Source organism: Frieseomelitta varia, unplaced genomic scaffold (assembly GCF_011392965.1).
Source record: "Frieseomelitta varia isolate USP_RPSP 00005682 unplaced genomic scaffold, Fvar_1.2 scaffold_279, whole genome shotgun sequence".
Lineage (NCBI taxonomy): Eukaryota > Metazoa > Arthropoda > Insecta > Hymenoptera > Apidae > Frieseomelitta > Frieseomelitta varia.
In genome coordinates this window covers 21,249-39,577 of record NW_025110011.1, presented here as the reverse complement: position 1 = coordinate 39,577, position 18,329 = coordinate 21,249, and the positions used below count along the sequence as shown (strand labels likewise).

At 36.3% G+C, this 18,329-nt stretch overlaps 4 protein-coding genes across 11 annotated transcripts; 3 read left to right on the top strand and 1 right to left on the bottom strand.

Annotated features, from left to right (window-relative positions):
- The first annotated feature begins 285 nt into the window (after positions 1-285).
- Positions 286-2,368, top strand: LOC122529136. The gene is made up of 3 exons (XM_043654945.1): positions 286-595; positions 797-1,006; positions 1,232-2,368. The coding sequence occupies exons 1-3, from the start codon at positions 526-528 to the stop codon at positions 1,624-1,626; spliced, it is 675 nt and encodes a 224-aa protein (XP_043510880.1). The 5' UTR covers positions 286-525; the 3' UTR covers positions 1,627-2,368.
- LOC122529137 (40S ribosomal protein S24) lies at positions 2,125-4,599 on the bottom strand. Of its 4 annotated transcripts, none has more exons than XM_043654948.1 (5): positions 4,536-4,599; positions 4,120-4,188; positions 3,718-4,041; positions 2,821-2,895; positions 2,125-2,256 (listed from the first exon to the last, which is right to left on the bottom strand). In XM_043654948.1, the coding sequence occupies exons 2-4, from the start codon at positions 4,186-4,188 to the stop codon at positions 2,884-2,886; spliced, it is 405 nt and encodes a 134-aa protein (XP_043510883.1). In that variant the 5' UTR covers positions 4,536-4,599; the 3' UTR covers positions 2,125-2,256; positions 2,821-2,883. The 4 variants fall into 4 exon arrangements, with proteins under 4 accessions (XP_043510883.1, XP_043510881.1, XP_043510882.1 ...); XM_043654946.1 differs by having other exon boundaries at positions 4,459-4,584; XM_043654947.1 differs by lacking the exon at positions 4,536-4,599 and adding an exon at positions 4,380-4,400.
- Positions 4,600-5,190: 591 nt separating this feature from the next.
- LOC122529133 (dnaJ homolog subfamily A member 1) lies at positions 5,191-10,048 on the top strand. 5 transcript variants are annotated; one of them, XM_043654940.1, is made up of 5 exons: positions 5,191-5,290; positions 7,163-7,345; positions 7,437-7,734; positions 7,805-8,144; positions 8,232-10,048. In XM_043654940.1, the coding sequence occupies exons 2-5, from the start codon at positions 7,214-7,216 to the stop codon at positions 8,659-8,661; spliced, it is 1,200 nt and encodes a 399-aa protein (XP_043510875.1). In that variant the 5' UTR covers positions 5,191-5,290; positions 7,163-7,213; the 3' UTR covers positions 8,662-10,048. The 5 variants fall into 5 exon arrangements, with proteins under 5 accessions (XP_043510875.1, XP_043510873.1, XP_043510874.1 ...); XM_043654938.1 differs by having other exon boundaries at positions 5,226-5,400; XM_043654939.1 differs by having other exon boundaries at positions 5,239-5,394; positions 7,161-7,345.
- Positions 10,049-10,477: 429 nt separating this feature from the next.
- LOC122529131 (probable serine/threonine-protein kinase DDB_G0267686) lies at positions 10,478-15,823 on the top strand. Its single transcript, XM_043654936.1, has 2 exons — positions 10,478-14,191; positions 14,906-15,823. The coding sequence occupies exons 1-2, from the start codon at positions 12,579-12,581 to the stop codon at positions 15,111-15,113; spliced, it is 1,821 nt and encodes a 606-aa protein (XP_043510871.1). The 5' UTR covers positions 10,478-12,578; the 3' UTR covers positions 15,114-15,823.
- The last annotated feature ends 2,506 nt before the right edge of the window (positions 15,824-18,329 follow it).

Sequence of the window (18,329 nt, the reverse complement as noted above, 5' to 3'; positions counted from 1 at the left end):
ATATAATAATTATTAGTATATAATAATTTATTAAATACAATTTATATCAAATAGATCCTAGATAACCGAAAAAATCTATTATACGAGTGGCATCAATAAATCTTTATTGGTGTCTTAAAATTCTATTGATGTCTATAAGACTAGTTCTATTGATGTCTTATAAAAAATTAATTAAACATGATACAACAAAATATTCTAATAACATTTTGAAAAATTTTCAAACTTTTAAAGCTTGTGTTCATTTTATACTCGTATGTATCTTCTGTTTATTTTAAAGTATGATTTCACGAAAGAAGTTAAATTTCTAAATTAACGTATGAAATATTGTTTAAAGTCGTATATTAGATCGTGTTGATTTTGTCTCTACAACGGTTAGAATCGCGAAGAACAAGGTCATCAAAGTTGCGTAACAGCACGATGTGTTTAATTGTTTCTTTATAAAGTTGTGTAGTAATGAGCATTTATTTCCGGTAGCATGTGTATAAAAACCTGAACATTTACTCATATAAGCCTTCTAGAAAAAAGATGTATCTTATTATCGTTTTACTGTTTGCGACTTGTGATTTATGTACATCAATTGAAATTCATAATAAAGGTATAGTTTATTAACATCATTTTAGTGACAAAATCTTGCATCATTTTTCTTAACAAAGAAATGAAATTTTGAGTGCTTAAATACTTGCAAGAGATTTCTTTGAAAAGATTTATATTTTTGAATTACTAATACGCTATTTTAGTTAATTATTTTGCATAATTTCGAAAATTTGCGCACAATAATCAATCTTGTTTATTACAGAAACTAATAGATTACAGAAAGATTTCCGAAATGCTGAATTTTTTCAAGATATACGAGACTGGTTTTATAATTTGGGAAACCAATTTCACGAACGATTATTTGGACTAACAACTACGCCGCCACCCTCTTTAGCAATTGAAATATCAAACTTGGACAAATTTGAATTACAAAATATAATCAAAAATCATGACTGGCATCTATTAAATTTATGTAAATAAGCATTATTATTTGATACTAAGTATAAAAATTATTATTATTTAATCAAGCATAAAAATTTCGAAAATATTAAAATAAAAATAATAGTAAAAGTGAATAATAGATTGATTAAGACTAAGCACAAATTACCTTGAATATGTTAGCATTAATTAAATTAATAATCAGTAATCGCTAATATTTCGTTACAGTTTCATTCATACTAATTTTTGTAAATTATAGCTATATTATCTTTTGATCCTAATCAAGACTGGGGATTTCACATTGGTGATTGGTATTTTATTCAAAAGGGATTTAATCAAAACGGATTTGAAGAGAATTCTAACAAATTAAATTCTCACACACCAAGTATTGCTCAGCCAAAGGATTCGATTGAAACAGAGACTAAACAAAGTTTTGATATTATGACGGATTCAGAAATAACGGAATCTTCACAAACGATTTCATCTATGACAACACCTACAACGCAGCAACACATTAATTCGCAAACAACACCAACCATTGAACAGATTGATTCTTCCAAAAACTTCTTACCAAAAATTGATAAATCATTGCAGGAAAATGAAACCGAAAACGATTTTATTCAAAAAGGATCTGTAGAAGTTCTTATGGGATAACATAGTTTTGTGCTTAACAAATAACATTTTGTAATTCCTTTAAACCTTCCATTTTTTTTGTTAAATAGGACATTTTTATACGAAAATAAATATTCCTGTTAACAAAATACGTTTATAAATTGTAGAGAATATTACCCAGTAACGCTAAAAGACCTAATGCGAGGAACATTTTCCTGGGCCCATAAAATAATTATGAAAATTACTTTACGGGATTGCTTTCGCCTAACGGCACATTTCAGCCGTTAGGCAAAATGACTTACCTTTTCGATCACGTGATTGGGAAAGGTACAAAGAGAATCGGCCTTATATAAGGCCAACACTGCATAAAATCTTCCTACTCTTGTCTATTGGCTTATTTCTTTATTTGTCGCTCCTACACCACCTCTTCTCATCCGTCGTTACTATTCTCACCACGTATCCCAAATAAATCATACAGTTTTCTCTTATAGATAATTAATATAAACAATGAGATATAATAAAACAGGACACTGAAATAAGTTTTTTTTCATCAAAAAGAATACACTTTTATTCTGTAAAACTTATTATAATTATCTATGATAATAAATGATTATAATAATTTTTAAGCCAATGTTGAACAGATTGTAGTCTTCATGATGTCTTTCGGTTTTACTGTAATAAAAAAAAAAAAAATGATATCAGCAAAATATTCAATCTCAATGTTAGTCACATTACATCTCACACAAGCAAAAAAAAAAAAGAAATGTTCTACTTTTATTGAAAGCTCAAAACAAAATAGAATAAAAATACAATACAAAAGTACATATATAATGTTCTAATCCTACTTGAGTCTTTTATTTTTAAATGATTATTAATATAAGTTCTACTTTGAATACTACTAATGATGAAATACAGAAAATGTTGTCAGATGTTTCTAAATTTTGAAAGAAAGAGTTAACACTAACTTTGATTATTTCAAAGTCAATCATCAGATACGTATTTAAAATATTTACATTATTTTTAAAACCATATGAGTGAGTGAGATACTGATAAAAAGTTAAATGTAATACACAAAAAGAATACGTTTTGTTATATATGGCATAATACAATGGAATATGCTACAGGAGTTAAAATAAATATATGAAAAAAGTTACGAAACATATTCAACCAAATCTTAAAAGGACAAACTGAAAAACATAGAAAAGAAAACTGAAACCAAGAAGTATACATGCTGACCATATATGAGCATCATAATTAAGTTTCCTCTTGAGGCTTGTAGTACAAATGATGAGCATTTGACTACTTCCTTCCCTAGAATATCAAAAAGCGTATACCACTGAATAGCATGCAAAATTTGTTTTTTATAAATATAACTGAATTATATATATTATATAATATGTTATATTTATATTTTGCACAGATAACTGTAGAAAATTTGTTACATTCAAATTATTTAAGAAATTATACTAGTAATTCACATATTTGTAATAATCTATTTTCATAACATGAGAATAATATAAAATATTTTTACTTGGTGTTCAAAATATTAAACAATTAGGAATTATACAATTAAATCAATATAAAACTCAAAAACAATGTATAATTCTTTTTCATGTCATTGATTAGATAACTATACATCTTCATATGCTCAATGCAAATATCACAAATTCTTATATATTAATGCTATGTTCTTGCAAAAGATTTATATATTAATTATAAAATATAAAAAAATAGACAATGCAAATTATAATGTAAACAAATATAAAACTGTAATTTTAATTCACTAATCTTAAATATTTTTAATTTGTAGGAAACATTTAATTTTTTGTTTAATTGTCAATGCACAAAATTTGTTGATAAATATTTCATTGAAATATTTCAAATTAAATTTATCGTAAATTTATTTACAAAAAAATAGATAAGAACATATATATTTATTAAATATTCTTAGAAATTTAAAACTTAAATGAAATTGAAAGCAAATAATACCAATGTAAAAATCATTATCAAATAAATATATATTATCGTCACCAAATTACTTTATATTATCAAAAGTATTAATAAACTATTTACTTATTAATTAATGTAAAGTGAAAGATAGAAATTATAATATTAAATAAAATATTATCTTACTTTTTTAGATGCAGCTCCCACTTTACTCTTCTTTGTACCCCTAACTTTTTTCATTCTGTTTTTACGTTCTTTTCTTTGTTTTCTTGTCTGTTTTTGTTTCTCAAATAGTCCATGCCTAGCTAACCTGTATTTAGGTTCAAATTTTTTTGCAAAATCTAATGTATCATAGATCAGTGCAAATCCGGTTGATCTACCACCACCAAAATTAGTCTGAAAACCAAAGACGAAAACTACATCTGGTGTAACTTTGTACATTTTTGCTAATTTTTCACGTATTTCTGTTTTTCGAACTGATGGATGACCTGGGTGAAATACATCCACAACCTGTGAAAAAATATTTTACAATAGATGAATATAATATTCAATTTGAAACAAATAATAAATGTTTATGTAAATACACACCATTTGTTTCCGACATAGTAATCGATTACTCATGAACTTTCTAGTCCTGATTGTAACAGCACCCTCCATCTGTAAAACAACATTGAGGTTATGTTTTGTTTTGTATTGTTTCATTAAAATTACACTATTTTCCAAGAAAAACATTTAGAAAGAAGTATAAGCATTTCATGTCACAATTTTATTTTTATAATTGTACAAAATACTTGTATTTGCATTTCATCTTTCATTAATAACACTATTAAGATAGTTAAGAGACACACGCTATAATGATATAAACATGAAACATTAATAGAGATTGTATTAATAAATTATATTTGAAAGAAAAGAATAATTATTTACCATTAACAATATTTTAAGCAAATATCTCAAACTTTTTTCAACGATTGATCAATAGTTTCAGGATACAAAACGCATACCACTCTACTCGATTATCGTGCCGCTGGTAAAAGGACAGTTACGGAAACGTGCAGCGCTATCTATTCAGTCAAACATATTCTTTTCGTAATTTTCTATACAGCTATATAAAATTGTTATGTTTTTCTTCTTTATATTAATCAAATAATTGAAAAAGAAATTAGCTATTTAAAAAATTGCATAATAATCTTAATTATTTATAATAATACCAAATTATTAAAACTTAGAACGTAATAATAATGTAACAATGCTATTCTTTGTTTAGAAATTTTAAATATCTATGTATATATTTATATACATATCTACTTATTAAAATGTCTGGAATTGTTCAAAAAGCAAGACGTATTATCGTATTATTTCAAAATTACTAAAGATATTAAAATTGAAAGTAAAAAAGAGTTTAGAAATGAAAATTTTTCGAATATTCGGATTTTAGATTTGTATGTCATTGTAAAGAAAATAAAAATAAGTTTCCGAGTAAAATTATTGATAAAAATTCTTTTTGTTTTATTACAACTTAAAAATCAGATGAACATTGTGAAATATTAACTTATAAAATCCTTTTCAACACAAAGACCAAGTATTTATTTTCACTACGTTATCGACAAAGTAAAACACGTTCTTGTGAAATTCTTAGGAAGACCGTAATTGTATTTGGCGCTGACTACAACTCTCCGGCTATCTGATTGGTTCAGTTTCGGGTAACGTCCATTACTCTTCTAGGAAGTTTCGAGAACGGACACGAGCAGTAATATTGGTGAGTTCTATGCGCTTACAACAGTTTGTTGAATACTATTACGTGGAGTGAGTCGAGCGTTAACGGCACACGGATATTTTCCACGCGTTGCTCTCTTTCTGCTGATACAGGTAAGACCAGACGTGAACAATTGCAAAGTTTAGAATATTTTAGAAAATATGCGCAGACGAGTGGAATTTTCATCACCGAATCGCGCGATCGATTATACGAGCTCGTGAATATTTCTTCGGATAGGAATTTGCATAGCGCCAAGCTGTAGAATCAATTTGTGCCACAGCATTTGGAAATATTACAGAAATATCGATGGAATATTCTTGAATATTTTAACGATTCGCAAATTCGAAGCGGACGTTCGAAGGTTGAATAATAGTTGTATGCCTATCCGAGCATATTGCATATTACGAAATGCGCGTCAATAAGTTTTATCATAGTACAAGTTGTGCTCGTCCATGACTCGCACTTTAACGTAGAAAAATGGTGGATGTTCCTATTGCCTTGCTCGTGTCAATACCAAACGTAGTTGAAGTTGCAGAGTATGTCTGTCACTTAGACATAAGTTATTATTACATGTCTGATTTCACTTATATTACTTAAACTGGAAGCCAACGCTGTTTATCTAGGAAAATTTTGGTAATTTTTCCATTTTCCTTACTTAATTTTTTGCCGGTAGTACAAACCTTTAGTATATATATATATATATATATAATATATATACATATATACATATCTGCGATAGCAGAAGAATCTAGAAAGTGTGGTGTTCTTTGTTCATGATATAACAAGCACTGCATTAGAGTAAAGCGGGGTTTTTTGTTTTCTTTTTTATGTCAATTAATTATATTTTATCATCTTAAAATATCATTTGGTCGCCATTTTGAAACGGATCACGCACATGGATGAAATTTATTGGACTACGAGCGTAGAATTAATATACTTTGAAAACTTGTAAGATTTTTATTCAATTTAGAAAGTCAGTTATGGAGGCCTCATATTTTGAATAATATTTTAATTATTCGATGCAAGTACTTCTATGTTGTATCGACATTAAAGTTCAAGGTCATTATGTATAATTTCCATGTGGATATAAATATTAGCAATATTTTAGTATTTTAAAAATATAAATTATAGATAGTTTAATGAGGCCTGCCTGAAAGACAATAAAGCAATATAAAGTTCTTTTTCATCAAGTCTCATTAAATGAAACATAATGAATATTAATTTGAAGCATGACGAATTTCAATTCAGATACATAATGTTGTATGATTAATAGATTTATGACCAATGCGTCCTACATTCCTAAATTGTGTAACAATTAAATATCTCATTTCAATATTGGATTCTTCCTCTTGAGCCTCTTTCTTTGAATATATTTCTTACATGTATTAATGTAATACATTATAGTATTTCACAAAATTTATCTGTAATTCATTGTGTTATTAAATTATATTTTTTATGTACGAAATTATGTATTAATATGAAAAGAAGATGACATAACAGTGAATTAAGCATTTATATTATTCAAGTTAATAAAATTTTTTATGGGTCTTTAAGACTTTAATTATCGTTTTCTTATGTAATAAATTATTTTGTAAGAATTGTTTTATTAAAATACGTAACATTAGAATAACCAGGCTCAAATATATATTTTAATATATTAATACGATTTCTATAATAAAATTTATGATAATAAATGACATTAATGACATTAAGTATTTATAAATACTTTTTATGAAAGTTCTTAATAATTATATGAAAAGAAACCAAGATTTATCATTTTGACAAGTTTGATAGTTCTAGTGTTATATTAAATATACGAGATTCATTAAAATCTATATTAATTTCAATAATATTTTTACCTTATTTCACTTCTAGCAGGGACAATACTATTGTAATTGAGGATCATTAGAAAATAAATTAATAAAAATGGTGAAAGAAACTACATTTTACGATGTTTTGGGTGTGAAACCTGGATGTTCACAAGATGATTTAAAAAAGGCTTACAGAAAACTTGCTTTGAAGTATCACCCCGATAAAAATCCCAATGAAGGAGAAAAAGTTAGTATTTTTAACTTAAAAGTGTGCTAAAGATTTTGATTGAATATTACAAAATAAAGTTAGATTATTAAATTTCACTTTCACATTACAGTTCAAACAAATCTCACAAGCATATGAAGTATTATCGAATCCTGAGAAGAAGAGAATTTATGATCAAGGTGGAGAGCAAGCTTTGAAAGAAGGTGGAGGAGGTGGAAATGTATTTTCTTCACCTTTGGATATCTTTGATATGTTCTTTGGTGGAGGCTTTGGTGGGAGAAGTGGTCGTAGGAGAGAACGACGAGGGCAGGATGTTATACATCAGTTGTCAGTTTCATTGGAGGAATTATACAAAGGAACTGTCCGTAAATTAGCTTTACAAAAGAATGTCATTTGTGATAAGTGCGAAGGTATCTTTTATATAGCGATTATTAAAGGTTTTGCATATTTGAAATAAAACGTTAAAATTTGTTTCCGTAGGTATTGGTGGGAAAAAAGGTTCAGTGGAACAATGTACAACGTGTCATGGTTCTGGTATGCAGGTTCAAATACAACAGCTAGGACCTGGAATGTTACAACATCTGCAAAGTATATGTGTAGATTGTAAAGGTCAAGGAGACCGAATTAATCCTCGTGATCGTTGTAAACAATGCGGCGGCAGAAAAACCATTAGAGATAGGAAGATTTTAGAAGTTCACGTTGACCCAGGTATGGTGCATAACCAGAAGATAGTTTTTGCTGGAGAAGGTGATCAGGAACCGGACTACGAGCCAGGAGATATCGTTATTCTTCTCGAAGAGAAAGAACATGAGGTTTTCAAGTTGGTATTTTATATAATATTTGTATTGTATGCGATTCAGTATTGTATGGCACATACATCACGATGCTATTAATTATATTATTTTAGGCGTTCACGTCATGATTTAATCATGAGGATGCAGTTGGAGCTTGTAGAAGCTCTTTGTGGATTCCAGAAAGTTATTCGCACTTTGGATGGAAGAGATTTAGTAATAACTTCATATCCCGGAACTGTTGTGAAACACGGAGATCTGAAGTGTATTCTAAATGAAGGAATGCCAATTTACAAAGATCCGTTTACGCACGGCAGGCTTATAATTCAATTTGTAGTGAATTTCCCGAAATCTATGGACCCTTCTGTCATTCCAACACTTGAACAATGTCTACCACCAAGGGAAGAGGTTATAATTCCAGAGGGAGCAGAAGATTGTTCTCTCATGGACTTGGATCCAGAACAAGAAGTGAGACGAAGAGAGCAACGACAAGCGTATGAGGAAGACGAAGGGGGTTCTTCAGGAGTCCAATGTGCCACAAATTAATTCAATCACAATAAATATGGTCATTCTTTCATTTTAAACTTTTGTCCCATTCGCTCGATTTCTGAATCATATGTAATAACAAAAGAACGAAAAGATGCGGACACGTAACAAAGTTCTTCAGATGACAAGAACCTGAGGAAAAATGTTTGCACTATGAAATGCTACATCGGTAGAATCACTATTGATTCTAGTATAAAGATCACCACAAATACTAAACTGTATAGGAGACCTTTAACGCTGTTGATGGTACATTTATTATCACTTCTGAATTAAATTATAAATTCTGGTGAAAATTGCTAATGAGCTGGTTAAAAATTAGTTCAAAATGTTTGCTGTAGAAAAGTATTTAAAAAGATGTACTTATCATCAAGCACGTTACATAACGTTACATTGGATGTCGAGTAAATTCAGCTTTTCTTAATCAAATAACTTTAGAGTTCTCTTAGATTAAGAAAAGCTGAATTTACTCAACTACTGATGTAACATTATGTAACGTGATTAATGAAAACAAATCATAATCAATTGTATCGTGTAATGTTGAACATTCTTATTATTTTCTGCTATTAATGAATTAATGAATTTGTTTTTATTTGACAGTTTTCAACACTCATCGATACGCGCGTACCGAATGGTAGAAATAAAATTAGACAGTCGAAATTAGTACCTTACCTCTATTCACATATTCCTTCAAATTGTTTAAATTACTAGCGTTTGATTACGACACAAGCTTTTGAAATTTAAATCGATGTTTACATTAGTGATGTAACAATCATAAAAATAGTGTGAGATATTGGTAAATGCATTCTATTATAACAGAAATAAAATGTAATCTCGATCTCTACAGACTTTAAAATTACTTTCTCTTTTATTTTTCAGCGATTAATTCATTTATAGAGTCTCGTGTAGTGACATATGACTAAAATATTTTATGTCTATTAAAAGTACAATTCGTGAAAAAAAGATGTGGTTCCTGTATATGTAATAAGTGGATTACTGCGCGTATTCATTGTCTGTTGTGTAGTAAAAAATATTCCAGTGTTTATTTATAGTCGTAATACTGGAAGTGAAAGTAAAAGAATAATTTCAGAAAATGTATTTAGTAATGTTACAAAGAGGCTGCTTTTTTTAATATTATAACATATTTCGTCTGCATTAAAGTTGAATAATGCGCGTGAATAGCTATTCGTTAATATGTATGCGTTGGATTAAACGCACCTTCAACATTCACATAATTTACTGTATACAACAAAATCATGTACTCGTCCGCAATTACTATAGCGAATTTAAATAGGCGCGTATTATAATCTTATTTATTATAGATAAATTGGTGATTGATTAGTACGTTTCTGAATCGTCTCAAATAAATTGAAAAAAGTATAATGTCAAATATGTGAAGGAAGATGTTTATAAAATTTGACCTTTAATCCCTCATATGCATGTCGTATTTTAATTTTGTTTACAACCAATACATATATAAATTATATACACATACTTATATTTAATACGTGTATAAATTCTTATTGAATTTGTATATATATATGTTAGATCAAATTATTTTCTTAAATTTTTATCTATACATCTCTAAATTTGTCTGCGAGAGTAACGTTCGAGCATTGCGATGATATTTCAGTAATTTTCATTCATAGAGGCGTACATGTATGAAGGATTTATTACGCAGGTATAAATTTAAACGGTATACGCATGCGAGTGTATTAAACAGCGGCATTCGCGAGAAGTAACAATGTTAACGTGCCTTTGAGTTACGTAGAATAGCCTAACGATGGCGATATAATCGCGGCTAAGGGTCGATGTTTTTGTAACGTGCGTTATACGAGTGCCCGAAAGCCAGACGTCGAGATGCCGCAAAGGTTTCTGGGTATGCGGAGGGAGCCATATTTTTCCAATATCAGTTACGCGAAAACAGCGTACGCATAGGATCTGCAGAATGGAATTTCGTTCGATAGTCGGTGCGGGAGAAGTGTTTAACGAAAGAAAGTGATTGCGAGGTAAACAACGGGGGATCAGTGTACGAGAGCGAGGCGGCCGTGCCAGTCAGAATATAATAAGCGTGCGTTTTCACGCGATCAAGAAGTGAGGTTCGGTGAAAACGATGAGCGCGGCCCGCGCAGGTGTTCGAGTCGAGAAGAGGGTTAGTTAACTTAACCCGAGTTCGTAACCGCGACTGGTGGTAGTGGTGGTAGTACTAGTGGTGGTGGTGGTGGTGGAGGTAGTAGTGGTGGTGGTGGTGGTGGTGGTGCTACTGCTGCTGTGACGATGACACAGCGTCATAACACGACGTACGTCCGTCCGTGCGATTTAACGCGAATTGTTACGGCGATATAAAAGTGTTTTTTGTACCGAGAGTGCGTTCGCGCCGTTACCGATCGAGTAAGTCGTGGCTCGGTCGTTATTAACCTTTGCGTATTCGAGTGCCGAGGAAAATGGCTTTCTACTCTTCTGGTGTGCGTGAACGAAGATTCGGAGCAGCGTATTTTTTTAGTGACAGTGGCTCGCAATGACATAATTGAGCGATGCTGGCCGTTTCTTAGTCGGAGGATGCGTGCATGTGAAACGGAGTAATAAGAATTACGACCACAACCGCGAATAACGTGACGGGGACCGTGGCAATGACACAACGACCTCAACGACCTGACTTTCTTCACAAAGTTCAATTTTTCTCTCTCGGCGCGTTGCAGTTTCCTTTCCATCGTCTCGTCGAAATCGAGTTAGACCCGGTTGCTCGTCAGTGTTCGCGGCGTTCGGAAAGATCCGTGGTTCGTGTCGTTCGCTTTTTCGGAGTAACCTACTGCACGCGTCACGAATAACAGCGTGTGTCCAACAGTCTAGGTTAGTCGAATGCTTGGCCTCATTGTGTTGTTTCGACGTGACTGAATCGGCGAGCGAGACAAATGAGCGAGCCGTCGCTTTGCAAATCGACCTTGCAAGTGACAGCAGAAGCGTAATTTCCTAATAAACAATGTTATCTAGCCTGGCTCACGTCGAACCCGTACAGTGAATGAAAATATCAGAGGAATTACGTTCCTCCTGCTCCACGAACGTCGTATAAATTTATTTACTTGTTCGTTAACGCAAGTAACTATTAAATGTTAAGTTGTCCTCTACGGAAGAAACCTGTTGGCTCGTACAAGTTGTCCACGCAATTGGAAGAAAGAACGAGATAACGCCTCTTACAAATTATTTTTCAAAACAGAAACGCATCGACCGATTCATAGAAAGTGTCGACTCATCGTATTATTTTCCCGAGAGACGTGTGACCGTTCGGACGAGAATATATAAATAACACGGACGTGATCCCCAATGCATTGGAATTGCAAGAAACCAACGAAACTGGCACGTATCATGGTAGAATGCTCCGATACGTAGGAGAGAGGTTAGACGGGCATTGACCGGTGAATAGCGCGTGTTTGTCGTCCGACGGATATACTCCAATTTCAAAATCTTGGCATCTCTTGTTCGAGGCTCTACCAGGGAGAAGATCGAGAAAGGGAGGAGTGTTCGCGAACGAATTTTGCGAAAGAAATTGACGAAGAAAGATTGAGAATCCAACGAAAACAAAAAAAGGAAAGAAAAGAAAAGAAAACGAAAAGGAAAAGGAAAAAACAAACAATCGGTGAAATTATCGGTCCTGGCGTGCGGTGCGCGGTAATGCCGAGGATGTCGAAGAACGAGAACGTGGATGACGGAACGTGTGAGATTATTCCGATGATCGGTGAGCGTGCGTGGCCAAGAAGAACGACCGATAGAACGCGGTGGATTTCGGTGGTGGGAAACGCGTGATCATTTCCGTTTATGGAGGATGCGGCAGGACCGAAAGGTGTCTCTATGTAGGCGTGCTACCTGCGTTTGTGCAGTGATGTCGGTGTCGGGGTTACTTGCAGCGCTGCTGGACCTGGACCATGGCCGGCAAGCCTGAGCAGCCGTCCACGCACTCTGCTCTCCCGAATCACAGCCATCATCATCATCATCATCATCATCACCATCATCATCATCATCAACAGCAGCAGCAGCAGCAGCAGCAGCAGCATCAGCATCATCCTCATCATCATCATCATCATAACCGACAACAGCAACAACAGCAGCAGCAGCAGCAGCAGCAGCAACAACAACAACAACCACAACAACAACAACAACAGCAGCAGCAAGAACAACAAAATCCTCAGCACGCACAGGAGATTCAGCAAAATAGTGTTCTAGTCTACGTTTCGGGAGAGAATTTCGCATACGCGACGGCGGTCGGTCAGAATGCCGCCGCCGCTGCTGCTGCTGCTACCGCAGTCGGCTATCAGTCCCCGCAGCAGGCGACGTACGCCGGCATTTTGCCGCCGCAGGTGGCGACGGCGGCGGCGACGTTTCCCGCCAAAACCGCCATTTATTGCAACGATAATAACAGCGCCACCGTGGCCACGGTAAACAATTGCTGCCGATTAAAGCCAGCCGGCGAGTATGCGTCGACCGATGGCGAGTCGAGCCGATCGGCACGATCCATGTCCAACAGTAACACCGAGGACGAAGAGGACTACGGTACGTCTATCGTCACGAACAACGGTTTGCTCTACAGACAGACGACGACGACGACGACGAATCTGATTCAAACGACCGGCACGTCCGCGACCACGACGATGACGTGCGTGGTGTCGGCGTGCGACGGCAAGAACACGGCGAGCCGAGGCCCGTTGGAAAATGACACGGCCAACAGCGCGGAGAACAACGTGGAGCTGGCGATCGGCAAGGTCGCGAACGCCGGCGACATGCTGTCCAACAAATTATTTCCATCGAGGATTCACAGCGGTGAGATTTACCCGAGCGGTGCGAGGCTAGTGGCCGACGCGGGTTACAGCAACACCGGTGGCCAGATCACGGCGCAGGGTAACCTCGGCGAGGGTTGCGTCGGTCTTCTAACCGACGACGCTTGTGTCGCGTACGTACGGCAGGCAAACGAATCGTCTCAAGCGTCCGCGGGTGTGTTCCAAGGCGACGGTGTCGAGCAACGCATTAATATGGACGACAGCAAGAGCCGGCAGCAGGACGGTTTCGATAACCAAACCGGCTCGTCGCTTTCCTCGTCTGGTTCGAACGTCGGTGTTGTCGGCAGTGGTGGTGGCGGTAGTGTTGTCGTTATCGGTAGTGGTGGTAGTGTTGCAACTAGCTGCGACTCTGTCCGATCTGATACCGGTGAATCGTCGACTTACAGTAGCCTAAGCAGTCCCGAGAGTCAAAGTCAATCGGCGCACGATGGTTTGCCTGTCGCGAACAGTGGCGGTTCGTGCGCGCAGCAGGCTGCGCGCCAGCCGCAGCTCCCGCGCGTCAACGCTTCCAACAACAGTAACAACAATCCCGTTCAACAAAATGTAGTGCTGACGATGAACGGTAGTGCAGTGGTTGCGCAGCAACAACAGCAACAACAACAACAACAGCAACAGCAGCAGCAGCAGCAGCAGTTCCAGCAAGCGATTACCGTACCACGTGGATGGAAAAGGATATGCACCAACGGGGTCATCATTTATATCAGGTGAGTTCGTTTATCTTTTACGTTTTCATTTTGCAATCGCGGAATTTTATTTATTTTTTTTTCACCGAAATGATTAGTTATATTTTGGAGCGTTACACGCGCGCGTGCGTACTTTTCAACAACGTTCTCTCTGCGTTATTGCGTTATTCGGAATTGACTTCACCATCGGGGTTTATCTTAATGGTCTGCGGGTTAGTAGCATCGATCGGCGGTTAAACGCTCTTGCTAGAACTTTAATTTCGCTAATGGAATTAAACTGCGTCCAGCGTCGAGCAAATAAGATTAGCGGAGTAACTGGTGAATTGAGATAAAAACCGGGTGACAACCACATAAGAGAGGATGGGGGGCTGGGTAGCTCCCCTCGCTTGCACGCGCAAGGTCTCGCGGAGAAACGAAACCGTTTTCAAGTGAAAAAAATGACTCGCGGGGGGAATTCATTCTGATAATAAAGCTTCGAAGCTGTAACAAACGTTCGCGAGTTTCATCACCTAAACACGGAGGCCGACATCCGCCTCCTCTCGTCGTTGATCTTGAAAAAGGTTTTGTCCCTTTTCCGTCCTTTGTAATCTTTTCCGACGTTCCGCGTAAAAAACACGAATTTTCTGGGAGCCAAGGCTTCCCGTTGAACGCCCCCTTTTCCCGTCATCATCCAGTACGCTGAAAGCGAAGGCGTCTTCCACTAACCCCTCATTGTACTTTTATGGCTCTTTTCAAAGTCTGTTCGAGGGTCACTTTCATCTTTTCCACCGCGTCTTTTTTACGGCTGTCCCCGGCCAAGATGCCACGCATCCTCCGCTGTCTCCTCCTTTTCTCTCTCTTTCTCTCTTGCGAGGCATTCGGCCTCTGCCGGAACGTGCAAAAATTGCACGGATTAAATTCTCTGATCAACGCCGCCAGGACGAGCAAATTTCTAGCTTGTTGATGCAGCCTAGAAAAAAATGTCCTTCTTGATACATTTCCTTTTTTCAAATAAAGTGCTCTAACGTCAGCTTGTATTTTTCTATTCTGCAAAAAAAAAAAAAAGAAAAAAAAAAAAGAATTCGAATTGTTCGAGTAGAATTACGAAAAAGATGGTTACTTGGGTCTAAGCAGATAGGGATCTCGACAGTGGGGAAACTGTGGTGACGGGACGCATCGTTGTATCGAACAGAGTAAGTCGACTCCTCGAAATGTACTAGCAAGGCACAAAAGGCATTACTTCGTGGCGTGATCGTTTACAAGTCTGTCCCAAATCTCGTTAAAACGATCCTACCTGGACTGGCACGAGTCACGGTGTTTGCAGGCCTTTAGCAAACAATGCTCCGTTACCTGCAATTCCAAATAATCCCAGCTCACCGGGCCAGTCTTTCTCTTCCACCACTAATAACGATCATGATCTTTCTAACTATATTTATGTACGTCTACTTTACTTGTGTATACCTACTTTATGTACATCTGTGTACTTTGTGCCGTATTTATTCTCGAAACGAATTGGTGCATTGTCGAGCGCGACGAATTGCACAGAGCTGAGTCTCCATTTCAAACATAACGAGACGAGACCGACTTTGAAGATTCGTTCGCGACGAAGAGGATTTCCAGGTTAATTGTTTCAAGAATCCTAATTAATCCCTCGTCGTAGACGCAGCGATTTCGAAAAAACGAATTAACCTCTTGCGTCTGAAATGACGTGCCGCGCACGTCGAGAATTTTTTGTTCCAAAATTGTAATATTTTCTCAGTTTTAAATATTTTTCAAGTAAAACAAAATAGGCAAAACGTAAATAATAAATTTATTACTTCTCAATAATTTCTATCCAGTGATATCGTACCGACAAGTTTAAAAAGTAAGCGACGAATTATTGTATACGGTTTATATACGGTCACTCGTTATGGTCCGCAATCAGTTGTGGTTAACCTCTTGCGCTGGAATGACGTGCCACGCACGTCGAGAATTGTTTGTCCCAAAATTGTGATATTGTCCTCAGTTTTAAGCATATTTACGTAAAAATAGGTGAAACAAGATAATAAATTTATTACTTCTCAATAATTTCTATCCAACGATGTCATGCCGACGAGTTCGAAAAGAAAGCGACCAATTATTGTACACGGTTCGGTCACTCGTTAAGGTCCGCAATCAGTTGCCAGCCCAAGTGGTTAAACGTACCTATTAAAAAAAAAAAGAGAAAAAGAGAGAGAAATCTCTGTAACGGAAGAGACGGAGTCAAAGTAATCGCGTAAATTGCCCGAATCGGAACGATGAAAATGAACGATGAATTCATCTCGCGTTCGAAAATTCTCGCGCCGACAGAAGACAAATAGTTTTTGCCGGATAAATCGCCGATATATATACATATATCTCTCGTGGGGCAAGGATTCCTTCAAAGATTCTTAGGCTTCAGCATCCTTCGTCCGAGGCGATGCATGGCAGGACAGATTCTCACATCGGCTCGTGTACAGGAAGCGGAGGAATGGTCGGAAGGAAGGAGGAGGCATCACATATATAGGAAGGGAAAAGGAATTTCGTTGAACCGCGCTGTTCGTGCGATCATTGATTTACGATGGTACGTCGTAAATACCACCGGTGATGTACGACCGGTGCTTCCCTCCACCCCTCGCCTACCCTCTTCCTCCCCCCAACCCCCTCCGTCCCGTACCGTTTTCCCTCGTAAGTTTCTTCTTCACTCTCTTCTTTCGCCTTCTTCGCCACAGACGTCCCTTTACGGACCTCTTCTTGATTTATTACATCTACGGGGCCTGTTGTCTCTTTTCGTTCTTCTCGTACGTACGTACGTACGTACGTACATATGTATGTATATATGTATGTATGTATGTATGTATATACCTCCTAGGTGGTGCTCGGACTTTTGAACCCTCGTGCATACCCTGCCGTGTTGTCCCTTCGTATCAACCGTGACTTCGGCTTTGACGTTCGGTTCCTTTCTTTTTTTTTCGCCCGCTCGTTCTTTTTTTTTTTTCTTTCTGTTTTCTTTTTTCTCTTACTCACTGTTCGCTGCGAAACGAGACGCTCGGAGGAGAGCTTCCGACACACCCCCACGGTGACGTTCGACTTCGACGTGACTTTCTCTCTTTGACTTGATCTTCTCGGTCGGATGTCGGCAAAGTAATTTCACAAAGGCCCAGCGACGTTACGGGTTACGAGTTGCCAGTCGATCGGTTCTCTCATTTGGAACGAGATTTCGAAGCGTGCGTGATTTGAGAAAAATTTCTTTGTCTGTGACCAATTGAAACAACTGAGTCGAATTAAGCGACTAACTGTCGTGCGAAGACTTAATTCCTTTTTTTTTTTCTTTCTTTCTTTTTTTTTGTTTACACGCGTGTGTGTACTACTACAGTTAAAATTGAAACGAGGAAAAAGAGAAATTGAGCGCGAGAAATGAAAATCTGAGGTAAACGCGAACGAAAACGGATTATCGTCAAGGATAGCAGAAATTAATGCGAATGAAACGTTCACGCGCGCGCTCTTGAGTTTATTCAAAACCCCGTTTGCAATTATAATTTCATTCAAATAGGAAACGTTTGTTTGTCAAAGAATAGCTCTCTCAGAGGTCTCTCTCTTTCGACGAGAAAGCGTGTTAATATTTGACCCGTTTAGACGGATGTTTTGGCATGTTTATTTTTAATGTAAATCTATTTAAATTAGCGCTGTTGCGACACAACTTGTGCTGAGATTCAGCACAGATACTTGGCATTGCAATTAGTTTCTGGCTGAGCACTTTAAATATTCATCGGAATACTTATTTATTTCGCACGCGCGAGTGTGTTAAGTGCCACCTCGTGAAATTTGTAATTGTGCCAGGTAGAGGTAAAGGTAAAGGATAATCCCATGGCGCGGGATCTCTGTCCTATGGTCTGTGCGAAATGCCTGTTTAAACATTATCCCTGTTCTATTTCCGTTTGCGTGTTTGTCCGTCTGAGAGTTCCTCCTCTCTCTCTCTCTCTCTCTCTCTCTCTCTCTCATATCTTCGGACGAAAGAAAATTCAGACGAAACGAGCAACGAGATATTTATATGCATGACTGTGCATAACTTTCGTTATTCGTACTTTCATGTGTTATTTAATATCCTTTCTCCAAAATTTCCGTATTTATTTTTACTAGTCCTATATATATATATATATATATATATATATGTATATATATA

What these genes read in the sequence shown, in the direction of transcription:
- LOC122529136 (XM_043654945.1), top strand. Translation starts at nt 526, where the DNA reads ATGTATCTTATTATCGTTTTACTGTTTGCGACTTGTGATTTATGTACA. An exon ending in AATTGAAATTCATAATAAAG is followed by an intron (nt 596 to 796) that starts GTATAGTTTATT and finishes TGTTTATTACAG; the next exon opens with AAACTAATAGATTACAGAAA. An exon ending in CTGGCATCTATTAAATTTAT is followed by an intron (nt 1,007 to 1,231) that starts GTAAATAAGCAT and finishes TGTAAATTATAG; the next exon opens with CTATATTATCTTTTGATCCT.
- LOC122529137 (XM_043654946.1), bottom strand. An exon ending in TACTATGTCGGAAACAAATG is followed by an intron (nt 4,042 to 4,119) that starts GTGTGTATTTAC and finishes ATTTTTTCACAG; the next exon opens with GTTGTGGATGTATTTCACCC.
- LOC122529133 (XM_043654940.1), top strand. Translation starts at nt 7,214, where the DNA reads ATGGTGAAAGAAACTACATTTTACGATGTTTTGGGTGTGAAACCTGGA. An exon ending in ATCCCAATGAAGGAGAAAAA is followed by an intron (nt 7,346 to 7,436) that starts GTTAGTATTTTT and finishes TTCACATTACAG; the next exon opens with TTCAAACAAATCTCACAAGC. An exon ending in CATTTGTGATAAGTGCGAAG is followed by an intron (nt 7,735 to 7,804) that starts GTATCTTTTATA and finishes TTGTTTCCGTAG; the next exon opens with GTATTGGTGGGAAAAAAGGT.
- LOC122529131 (XM_043654936.1), top strand. Translation starts at nt 12,579, where the DNA reads ATGGCCGGCAAGCCTGAGCAGCCGTCCACGCACTCTGCTCTCCCGAAT. An exon ending in GGGGTCATCATTTATATCAG is followed by an intron (nt 14,192 to 14,905) that starts GTGAGTTCGTTT and finishes GGCTCTTTTCAA; the next exon opens with AGTCTGTTCGAGGGTCACTT.